Consider the following 12189-nt stretch of genomic DNA (forward strand, 5'->3'; position numbering starts at 1 on the left):
AAGATGAATTTTAGTGTGAGGACTGTGGACGCCCACATAAGCAAAAATATGTAGTGTTTTGAGTTCCCTGTAGTATGCATGAGACAGAACAAGGAACTGATCTGTTAAAAACCAAATTAGAAATTTTAGCAATAAACTTCAGTCACTTTGCAAAACTGGGGAACTGAACTATTGAACCAGTGTTTTGAGGGAAGAGAAATGTCTCCACATGTAATTGATGATACATCTGGAAACTTAACAGTAGAAACGTAACCTATTCTAAAGGTTGTCTTAGGGAGAAGGGGAAGTTGGCATAAAGGAAAAACCAGAGTCAGAACCTTGGGGAATTTACAAAGCCTATGGCAATCCCAGGTTTTACAGATGAGGAAGCAGGTCCAGAGAGTATTTTCTCAAGGCTACTTAACAAAGCAATGCATTCTTTCCTGGACCTGTTTCCTGACCTGTTACAGGTAATACTTGGCCCTCTTTCTGTGACGGATTATTAGAAAGTGTCGAGACACTCAGATGCAAAGCTGTTTTACATGTGAACAGATGAAGTTGGCAGCTCTTTGGGTCACCAGGCTAAGGAGATGCTTATATGTGCTCCATGGGATAACCCGCCTCCTTCCTTGGTCAGTGTTAGAGTAAATTCGACTGCTCGCCATTTTTTCACAAACACCTGGGCTTCAGCATCTCCTCCTGACTTACTCTGTCTCCTTTACTATGAATCTTCTCTCCCCATCCAGTCTTCCATGTGAGATCATCACCCCTCCTTCAATAAAGGCTGAGCGTAAACAATGTGCTCAAGCAGCCCCCCCTCCCACCTCTGAATTCAGACTGTCACATCGCATTCTTCTCTGTACTATATTAAGTATATAGTAAGTTCTTAGTTTCCATTTTTTTCTTTCTTTCTTTGTAAGAAAAAGCTGTGGTGTGAGAATAATAGATTTTAAACTGGTTGCTCTGGTAGGTAACAACTATTTTTTAAGTGGAATAGAAAAATGTCAGAATGCATTACGTATTTTAAGTGTTATTTGGTGAAACAAGTTTCAGTTGGCATGTGCAAATTGTGTGTGTGTGTGTGTGTGTGTATACACATGCATACATTTGTGTACCAGGTTATAACGTAAACTGTATTTCTTATTATGATCCTGGTCAAAAAAATTAAGAAGACCCCGTCACTAGAACAAAAATCATACTGTATTATGTAATATTTATTTATTGAGCAACTACTTTGTGTGCCGTAGGTGCTCAGGATAGATCAGAGAGTAAAGCAGACAAAGAAACTTGCCCTTTTGGAGCTTACAGAGGGGAGAGACAGAAAGTAAACATAATAAGTAAATGTTTTGGAAGGAGAAAAAATAAATCAGGGAAGGGAGTATAGGGTGGCTGAGAAGAGGCCAGCGTGGCTGGATCAGATAGCAGAGGGAGACTGGGTGACAGACATGGTATGTTAAGAAGCTAGGGTGCGTGCGCCCTAGTTAAGACCGGGGCTTTCACCTATGAAATGGGGACTCGCTGGTGATGCCCATACTAGGTCACTTGGGACTTAATACTAGGACCTTAGAACAGCCCTTAGGAAACCAGATCTTTCCTTAGTAGAGGACCATGGGACACCATGTTCCCAACTGTGAATTACCTTTCCATTTGGCTTCCTGCTTCGGGGCAGGAACCTGTGTCTGACTGACCTCTAGCACAGTCGGCAGCATGCTTAAGAGATGTCCAGGGGCGCCTGGGTGGCTCAGTTGGTTAAGCGACTGCCTTCGGCTCAGGTCATGATCCTGGAGTCCTGGGATCGAGTCCCGCATCGGGCTCCCTGCTCGGCAGGGAGTCTGCTTCTCCCTCTGACCCTCCCCACTCTCATGTGCTCTCTCTCAAATAAAAAAAAAAGAGAGAGAGAGAGATGTCCAATAAGTAAATATTGAGCGAAGGGGGACCTGAAGGATGGTTGGCTTCCCTTAAATGTATGACTATACTAGAATATACCTGAAGGTGGGTCTGGGTCAGCTACTGTTAGGCCAAACAGCCTTAGAAACTGAGTTAGTATCAGTTGGTCTTCCAGAAGCTTCCTAACTGGTTTCTTTCAGAATATGCACAACAGATGTTTAGAATGTTTTTAGGCACCTGAGGGTAGGAATGCTGTTAGTTGCTAGTCAAACTCTTTGCTGTGATTAGATAACATTAGAGTGTGATAAATATTAATACAGACATTCTTAGCCCATCTAGGTATTCATTTTACATAGGTAAATCCTGATACCTGGTCTTTGGCAGTCGTGTTTAACATTTATTTTTATTAATTGCAAAAAGAAAGGGGTTCATATTATAGTTCTTAGTCTGTTTTTGAAGGAAGGAAAATAGTAACAGATTCTCTTTTCCTTCAAATAAGCATATTTGTGCTTCCAATGTGGAAGAGTAGTCTTTTCAGGATATACAAATGAATCAGGACACTTTTGATAGGTGCATCTCAGCCAGCATGGGGAAGGTGGGAGAGAGGAGTTGATGGGGTGGAGAAGGGGGCATTTGGGGGTAGAGGGGAGAACAGATTAAGAGCTCGCAGTGAGAGAGCATGGTGCCTCCTGGGAACCCCAAGGAGTTCAGTAAGATGAACAAAGCTTGCATTTGAAGGCCTTCCAGAAGCCAAATGGATAAGGCAGAGGCCAAATTAAGAAGGCTGTGGGTCTGCTGAGGAGTTTGGATTGTATCTGGAAGGTGCTAGAGAGTCACTGAAGAATTATAAGCAGGGGAGTGATGTAATGAATTATGCACTTCATAAAAGCAAATCCAGGGGCTCAGGGACTCTTGGACTAGGATAGATTTGTTGTGGGCAGCAAGGAGCAAAGCTTAGAATTCATTTGGGAGACTCTTAAGGTAATCTGGGGAGAAAGAGTTCCCGATGCAAGAATTACAGAGAAATGTTGCCTGGCTCCGTGGTTCTCAATCCTGGCTATCCTTAAATTTACCTAGAGAGCTTTTCTTTTTTTTTAAAGACACTGCCTGGATCCTCCCTAGACTGAGAAAATCCAGATGCCTGGGAGTGGGTGGTGGTTGGTGGTTTTAGAAAACTCTTCCCAAGTGATGCCTACTGCATACAGGGCTAAGAGTCCCTGAGATCAAGGTTTTGAAGCCATGGTTTGCTTCTCCAGTGGGCTGCCCTGTGAAGCCCGCCTGCCAGGGACAGATGCACCGTTGGTGCCCAGCTGCACGACAGTCCTATAAATTGGCCACCTCAGTGGAGGCTGGAAAATGGGTAAGAAGAATCTTCTTCCATTGGAGGGAATCTGTGTGACCAGGCGAGAGAAATGAGTTTTGTTTTGGATCAGAAAATACCACCTGCCTTTACATAGCGAATGTACTTCTCCGTGGTTATAAAAGCATCGATAGACATTTCCGTGGGTCTTTGGCCACGGGTCTGTCATGTTGGGGGGAATCTAAGGAATCTGGGATTTTCTTGCATTCCTCCAATTCCTTAGACTTTTATTTAAGCAATACATTCCATGTAGCTGTGGCATTTGCCTTGAGTCCTGATTTTGGTAGCATGTTGTCAAAGAAGGCAGAGAGCCTGATGGTTCCCACTGGGCAGATAGGGCACACAGAAGATGGAAGTAATCACATAACGCTTGGACCCATTTACTGTTGCTCAACCGGTTGAGATCAACGGGTTCAACAGAATGATGACGCAGTTGGGGGATTTCTGTTTAACTCACCGTTGAGGGGTAAAGGGAAGATAGAGTCATCCCATCATGTCAGGAAATGTGCAAATATGGACTAATAGTTCCCAGCCTTACACAGAAGGGTCTCCTGGACCTCATTCATCTTATACAACTAACCACTAAAGCTGTTTTCAATAAATATTTCCTGTTTCCTCCTTAACACATTTGTCTGTTGTTTGCTCAGAGAAAACCCAGGCATTAGAGTGACACTGTATTTCCCTTGTACTTTTAGTTTCTGGTGGCATTTTTGCCTGGTGGAGAATGTTTTTAAAAAATAATCCTCATAGTTGCATATCCTGAAGGAAAAGTCAAACCTTTAGAGCCAGTTAGAGGCCTCCAAAAACAGGCACGGGAGATTTAGTGACTGAAGTAATGCAATGTGTCCATGGTTTTAATATTTTAAATATCGCTCATTGTTATATATTTTTTAAGTGAAGAATTGTCTTGTTCATTTCTTTGGGTTTTTTTTTTTTGGTGCGGGGGCAGAGGGAGAGAGAGAGAGAGAAAGAATCTTAAGCAGGCTCCCTGCCCAGCGCAGAGCCCAACACGGGGCTCTGTCTCACAGCCCTGAGATCGTGACCTGAGCCGAAATCAAGAGTCAGACGCTTAACTGACTGAGCCACCCAGGAGCCCCTGTCTTGCTCATTTCTATGAGTCTTAGTTCTCTCTCCACTATGGCATTTGAATGTAAAGAAAAGCTCAGTCAGTTAAACATCTGCCTTCAGCTCAGGTCATGATCCCAGCGTCCTGGGATCGAGCCCCGCATTGGGCTCCCTGTTCAGCGGGAAGCCTGCTTCTCCCTCTCCCACTCCCCCTGCTTGTGTTCCCTCTCTGGCTGTGTCTCTCTCTGTCAAATAAATAAATAAATAATCTTAAAAAAAAAAAAAAGTATTTCTCTGCTTGTTTACTCATCTCTGTATCTTGGGGATATTAGTAACCCATGTTTTAGGATCAATGTGAAAAGTAAATGAATTAATATGTCTTAAGTGCTTAGACAGGTCCTTGCACATAGTAAGCACGCAGTAGAAGTAAGCATTGATAGAATTGTCAGGAGGCATCTGGGAGGTCTGCCTAGGGGAGGCAACATTTAGGATGGACCTTGAAGGATGAGGGAAATTTGACACTGAGAAGATGGGAGAGCATTTCATGCCAGGAAGTCACCGTGGTGTATGGGGAGATGAGCATTGAGTTTACTTTGGGAGGTAGAGTGAGAACAGGTAACTGAAAAATTAGGTTGTGTGCCTCATGGAGAGCCCAGAAAATCATGCAGACGGTGTTTAGACTTCATTTTCCAAGCAGTGGGGCTCTAGTGAAGTTTGTGAGGGAGAGACAAGATCAAGGCTGTACTTTTGGAGGTGTGATGAGCCAGGACTGGTGGATGGTTTCTCTGAGAGAGGAGAGAATTGGAGACGTGGAATTTTAGTTGGGAGACAAGAAGGAAAGTAATGGCTTGGATTGGGGGTGGGGTAGTAAAACTAGAAGGGGTGTTCTCTACCCAACTAACCTATAGACATAGGTTCATTTCATGTTAAATAAAATGAAAATACTGATTTGTTAAAAATCAGTACTTACATTGGATTGTTATTACCATTTTCTCTCAGTAATCGGAAGGGGGTAGGAATGAAGTCAATAATTGTTCCGTTTATTAAAAAATCAGTGACAACTTTTTATAGTTTTACCGATGTTCTCATTCTGATTTCCACAGAAACAGTGTGTTAAGTTTTCATTTGTTATGCAGCCCAAGTTTTCATGAGTGGGCATTCTTAAATTACAAGTAGATACTGACAGACTTGCCTATTTCCCATGGTTTCACATCTAAAAGAAAGACACATTTTCATCTGTTTTAGGGTAAGGAAAAGGAAGGTAAAATTTCTGGATCTCGCAGTTCTTGAAAATACTGCTTTTTAGCCATTGTAAGCCTTTAATTAGATTATCTGCTAAAGATACAAACCTTTGCCTGTTCACATCATTTATTTCTAACGAAGGGGCCCTGAGCAGAGTGGCTATTTGGACACAGCTTTTTAAACGAATTTGTGGTCATTTGGGAGCTTTTCATTTCCTTAGTGTTGGAAAGTGAGTAAGAGAATGACAATTCAGCAATATGCATTTATGGGCTCCTGAACTCACTCGAGGCCTTAAACGAGCAGTATATATGAGAGCACTTGGTAATTTGTAAAGTACTATATAAATAAATGTAAAGTTTTTTTAGAAAAATACATTGCATTCTTATGTGCCTCTTGTCAGGAAGCCATTTTAATCAGAAAATCAGGAACATGCTCTAAAAAAGGTGGCAATACTGGCTGGTGAAGTATGTCTAATTAAGGCTTTTGTGTGTATGCTGATCCAGTGTCATTTCTGAAGACAGTCAAAATCGAGTGCACATTGAGAATTTCTGGTTACTCACCACTACTTTTGAACAATCTATTGTTTAGAGTCTAACAGTCTGTTCCACGGAAATAACCTCTAAATAATCAGGAGGAGCGAGTTATTTAAAATATTTTTTTTTAAACAAGCACTTAGCTTTTTTTCTTTCCATGTCTGTCTTTGAGCAGGGGCCACAGAGATAGAGAAAAAATATGTTTTTCCAGCAATACAGTTTTCTAGAAAATGTTTATGATTTTATGTAAGGCTGCTTTAATTCCTTTCTGAGACAAGGTGTGCATATTAATACATGAAAAAACTGTTAAGTACAGGTAATTCACACTGGACAATTCTATATATTCTTTTATTCAGCACAAACATTGAGGTTCTTCCACATGTCTGTCACTTTATCTCCCACCCCAAATTCACTCCTGAATCTCATGTTTAAAAATGCTGCTTTCATCGCCACACTGAAAAAATTTGTGAAAATAGACTTAGCCATGCTGTTTATTTCCACTCTAGTGCTTTCGCTGTTTTTAGTTTGGGTATTAACTAACTCATCAGAAGACAGCAGGTTGTTTTTCTCTTCGGATGCTCCATGAGGACAACCCTACTTGCTTTAATGAATTCGGGTGTTCTTAATTACCTTTCTTTATAGGCCAAGGAACTCACGAAATAATAGGGAAAAAAAATGCTTCGAAACCATAAAGTTACTAGACAAAAGTAAGCTATGGGTACTTCTACTAATATGGATTATCTGCTTCCATCTGGCTCAGAAGAGAGATGCCTAATGAAGATTTGAATCTGGAATAAATTAAGCAATGTTGAGACATTTATAAATGAGTGAATCACCTTACATACCTAAGTACTCTAATGGCCTGTGGAAGGTGGGAAGAAGAGTTGAAAGAATATTCTTTGTGCAAGCAGAGAAACTAATGAATGTGCCCCAGACCTCCTCTGTGAGTCAGTTTTAACGGGATCGTAAATACGTGCTTGAGTGAGTTTGAACACAGTGTGTCAGTTGCTCTTGGCCTTGCTGTTTATCAATACTATCTACAAGATGTTAACCACAGGGAAGTAGGGCTTTATTAGGCATTGCAGCCTGCCAGGATCGTGGGATTTATTGACTTAATGCCCTCTGGGTCACCTGACAGCCTGGGTCTCGACTGCTGGATGCACCTAAAGCTACATTGGCACCATACCTGGGCCTTTTCTGCGTATCCCGGGTGGGGGGGGACAGAAGGTCTGTTCCTTTGGTCAGGTTAGTTCTCTTCCAGGGTGTCACCTGTCTTTGGTGGCCTTTTCATGATGTGAAAAGTAAACCAGGTTAGACCATCGAGGCTTAAAATTATTTAATCCCTCTTCAACCTGCTCGATATGCGCTATTTTCATAATCGTTTGTAACCAGAACACAGAAGCAGCACAGAGTCACCTACTGCTAGGACCCCATTTATTTATTTTTTTTTTAAAGATTTTATTTATTTATTTGAGACAGAGAGAATGAGAGACAGAGAGCATGAGAGGGAGGAGGGTCAGAGGGAGAAGCAGCCTCCCTGCCGAGCAGGGAGCCCGACGCGGGACTCGATCCCGGGACTCCAGGATCATGACCTGAGCTGAAGGCAGTCGCCCAACCAACTGAGCCACCCAGGCGCCCATGGTGCACCATGTTTTAAACCATTTGAATTAAGTCGACTTTATATAGGCATATGTGTATTTATTTATTTTGCTTATCCATTGTCAACAGACGTATTTTGCTTATCTAACAAAATCAGAGTTTGTTAAGGAAGAAAGCATGCTGAGGTGCACGTGACTGATACGTCTTTCTTTCTTTGGTTCTGTTACAGAAATTGAAGCCAAGGAAGCTTGTGATTGGCTACGGGCAACTGGTTTCCCCCAGTATGCACAGCTTTATGAAGGTGAGTGGGGAATGCTGGGGGTTTTTTAATTGGCATATTCATATCCTTGGTTCATGATATTACTGATCTATGATTTATTTTCAGACATTTTATTACTTACTAAAATATTTCATTAAGAAAGCAATGTAGCAAGTCCTAAGACCCCCACCACTCAAAACCAAAAACTAGGACCTTGATAATAATGCACCCATTAGGTCCCTCTGCCACCCCCTACCCAAAGCAACTCATTCTGAAACTTCTGTTTGTCATTTTCTTGCTTTCCTTTTATATAGTTTTATGGCATTTTCCTAATATATATATTTTTATAAAGTTGCTTTTACGCTTATAAAATGGGTATTATGCTCTATATAATCTTGTAAGACTTAGTTTTCTTCACTTCTTCTGACACATATATTAAGATTCTTCTATACCATGTCTCCCTCTGGATCACTTGCTTTGAGTGCTGTGTAATAGCCCGTTGTGTGGGTAGACCACAGTTTATTCACATTCACACTCTCATTGGCGGGCATTTTGGCTTTATCTGTTTTGCTTTTATAAACTGTAGGCTTAAGAACATTCTTGTACAGTTTTGTACTCTCGTGGGACATCTGCAATAATTTGTCTTGTCTGTATACCGAGAGCAGAATTACTGGGTAACAGAGAACACTTGTATGTTCAGTTTTATAATGCAGATTTTTCAAAAGTGCCTGTATAGATTTTCACCCCTACCAGTAATATATAAGGATCCTGTCTGTTCATGTGCTCTCTCTTGATATTGTCAGGCTTTAATTTTTGCCAATCACATGGATATATTTTGACTTCCATTTCCCTAATCATGAATGATAATGCTCATTTCTTCATATCACCTAGCAATATGTATTTGCTCTTCTGTGAGATGTCTGTTGCCCATTTTTCTCATGAGTTGATTGCACTTTTCATAATGATTTCTAAGAGCTCTTTATTCTAAATAATAAGCTTTTATGGGTCATATGTTGCAGATATATTCCCCTGGGTTGTAATTAGGCTTTTTACCTTTGTTTAGATTGTCATTTGATGAATATTATTTTTTCTGTGGCATTCAAATTTTTAACTAAGGAAAATGGACCTTAAAAAAAAAAAATGAAGATCTAGGCTGAATTTATACTCCTTCATTTTGTCATCAGTGCCCTGGGGGTCACTCAGATGCTGTGGCTGAGGGGTGAAGAGCTCCTCAGGCGTGGCTCATCCTGAGCCTCTAGCTGCCTGGTGTGGGTAGAGCATGCCATGCACATGGCGAGATGAATAAGCTGTTCATTTATGTGGGATTTTTATCATACTCTACACGATGTCATTTAAAAAGAATTCTAGTTATGAACCAGTGAACTCCATTTTTGTGGGTAATTTGCAAGCAAAGTTTGGGTGAATAGTGAAGTGATTCCTAAATTGAGAATAAGTTAAATGATTTCTGGAGCTGCTTCTACCTTGAGCGTTCTGTTTCCCTAACACTAGAGACACTAGATGTCTCTCATTCATTCATTCATTCATCATCCACCATCCCATCCATTCAACTAACCAACAAGCCACTATTAATTCTACACCAACAGGGATGCCCAACACTGTGGTAAATGCTACATATTTTATAAAATAAAAACATAATTCCAACAGCCAATAAGACCTTTAAGGGACTTCCAGAATCTCAAAAAACAAACATAGTTTTGGTTGATTACATTTTAAAAATAATCTCTTTCATCGCTTAAGAAGGAAGGGGATGCTAAGAGATAGCCACCACATGACAAAATTTCTAAAAGATTCGTATAAAATGATGTCACTTAAATACTTTCACCAAAGATGTTCAACTCTTCTCACGATAAATAGTTTTAAAATCATGTCTTTTATTCTTCTCTTCTTCTAGGATAGTAACATTCTTCTTCCTGTAACAGTGGCATTGGGCTCTGTGGTGGAGCTACTGGTCATTGCCAACCTTCTTTAACACATGAGCAAAAAGCCGGTGCTAAGAGTGGGTATAGTTTGTAAGCTTGGAAGTGCTAGACAGGATCAGCGGGTTGCCTTGAGGAGGGATATGGAGTGGGTGGGTGGGTACTCCCTGGAAGCAAATCAGGCAGAGAGACACCATTGAGATCATTTTTATTTTCCTATCTCACTCAGCTAAATTAATTCATTACCTAATTGTAGGTAACAATTCCTCATTGTAGCCCAGACTGAATGTGCGATATTTTCCCATGAAGTTGGATTCAGAATTATTTTATTGCTGGACTGTGTAAAAGATCTACTATTCCTACATTATAGAGAGTATTTCCAAAAGTATTCCTTTTTTTGTTTGTTTCTCTCTCTTTTTTCCTTTTTTTTTTTTTTTTTTAAGGTACTTGGTTAACCTGTGTGCTTATTATGGTGGAGTTGCTTATCTTTCCGTTAGAGGGTATTTCTGACCTATTAACATTTACAGTATCTCTGTCTTTCAGAAGGGCTTGGAGGTGGGGAGGGCTGGGGAGGGGCCACCATTCTATCGCATTCAATTCACACTCCACGGGAGATGGGGAAAGATAATTACATTTGCAGGGGCAGTAAGGTGGCTGTCCTTCTGTTCTTTTGTTCTCCTGTTTAGAAATTAAATTTCCTTCAATTATGTTCATTTTTGGTGTTGATTTGCTGCCAAGCAGCACTTTCTTATGAGTGTATGTTTGCTAAGACTCATTTCCAGTCTCTGTCTTATTTCTTAGTAAATCCTAAAATTCAGACTGCATTTTCACGGGATGTGTTTGTGGTCCTTTCATTTACAAGTCTTTTGAAGCATAAGCCTGTTTGGGGGATATATACTGTATATTGTTCTGGGTGATAATTTTTGCCCTTCATCCTGCCCCTCTGTGTAGGGTGAGTATGCACACACTATACACCAACCCACACATTCCTTGTCTTCCTGTTTTGCTTTATTTTGGTCTTTGGCAATTTATACTTCCTGCCCTTACACTAAAGCTGGAAGATTAAATTCTAACCTAAAGAACTCTGAGAACTTCTATTCATCAATAAATCATATCTTTTAAAAGCCGGCCCTTTCAGAAGAGTCAAGGCAAATAAGAGAAATTTATTTATTTAATTATTTCACTTCTCTTATATTTGGTCCCTATCTACCCTAGATTTTGTGTTGTTTGTTTGTTTTAACAGAATCTGAAAGTTAATTTGGATCAGAAAGGAATCTAAAGTACAGTTCTGGGTACATGAAGTTAGAATTGTTAAAATAACATAGTCATGGTTTCCTATACACTTAACAGACGTGAGCTTTTCATTTACATTTATAGATCTGGCATTACCCTCTGGAAGTATTAAAATATATTCTTTAATGTCAGCTCTGTTATTTAATACTTAAAAGTTCTTGATGTCTGCTCAAAGTGAAATAAAATGTGACAACCTTCAAACAGTTTTACAGTCCGCCGTATTTACTAATAGCTGACATTCACTATAAGCCTATAGAGTTGGTCTGCCAAATAATGAAGAGATAAATTTCTGCAATACTGAGTTTCACATATTTCTTCGTAAATCATAGGCTGCCTCATTGGTCTGCCTACGTTGTTCAGGGAACGATAAAGGTAATCTAACTCTATGCCTTCAGAAAAAAGAATTGGACTGTAACAGTATGTTCTTTCCAACATTAAAAAAAAAGGTACTCTTAACCATTATCTTTAGCAAATAGATTGTTAAGAATAAGGAGCTCCATTCTGTGAAACCAGTGACTGGAAGTTGGAAACCATGAAAACGTCACAGTCAACCCAAGAACTAGAACATGACTAATCACTTGCATCTCCTAAGAGCCCTTTCTATCCCAGTATAAAGCATTAGCCATTTCAGAGGCCATGGGGTTGTTTCTTTGTTTTATTTTGTTTTGTTTTTATTTTTGTCTTTGTTTTTGTTCGGTTATGGTAATCCCAGTTTCCTGCTGTACTGATTTATTTTGCCCATTCCTGACCTACAGAGGTGCACAGAAGAACTCTTACTCATCATATTATGTAAGCATTCTACAGGAAAGACCAGTTATACCCTAACAGCTGGAACTCCAAAGAGGGTAACTTGTTTTTATCTAGTGGCAATTCCAGAGCTGTTGTAAATTTCCACAGTGGTGCTGCGGGTCTCCCTCCCCTCTTCTTGAATGTATTTTATCAAAAAGGGATAAAAAGGGAATTCTTCTATTGAGTTGACTTTCTCCCCCTTTCTCCTTTTCAGTTCTGATATAACTCCTAGTATTCTAAGAGTAT

The 12189-nt window shown here is 40.2% G+C and overlaps 1 protein-coding gene across 7 annotated transcripts in view; it reads left to right on the forward strand.

The window, feature by feature from the left end:
• DLC1 (DLC1 Rho GTPase activating protein) overlaps positions 1-12189 on the forward strand; it is a 394038-nt gene that overhangs the window by 356095 nt on the left and 25754 nt on the right. For 6 of the 7 annotated variants that reach the window (XR_014141200.1, XM_081808279.1, XM_006727396.3 and 3 more), the window contains one exon: positions 7895-7966. Coding sequence is in view for 4 of the 7 variants with exons in the window: in XM_081808279.1 (XP_081664405.1) it covers positions 7895-7966 (72 nt within the window). In the remaining 3 variants the exon portion in view is untranslated. Of the gene's footprint in view, positions 1-6826; positions 7010-7894; positions 7967-12189 lie in introns of those variants that run through there. The other variant, XM_081808266.1, reaches the window with a different exon arrangement.

The sequence above is a fragment of the Leptonychotes weddellii genome, chromosome 2 (assembly GCF_054177405.1).
Source record: "Leptonychotes weddellii isolate Sample4059 chromosome 2, ASM5417740v2, whole genome shotgun sequence".
NCBI classification, from domain to species: Eukaryota; Metazoa; Chordata; class Mammalia; order Carnivora; family Phocidae; genus Leptonychotes; species Leptonychotes weddellii.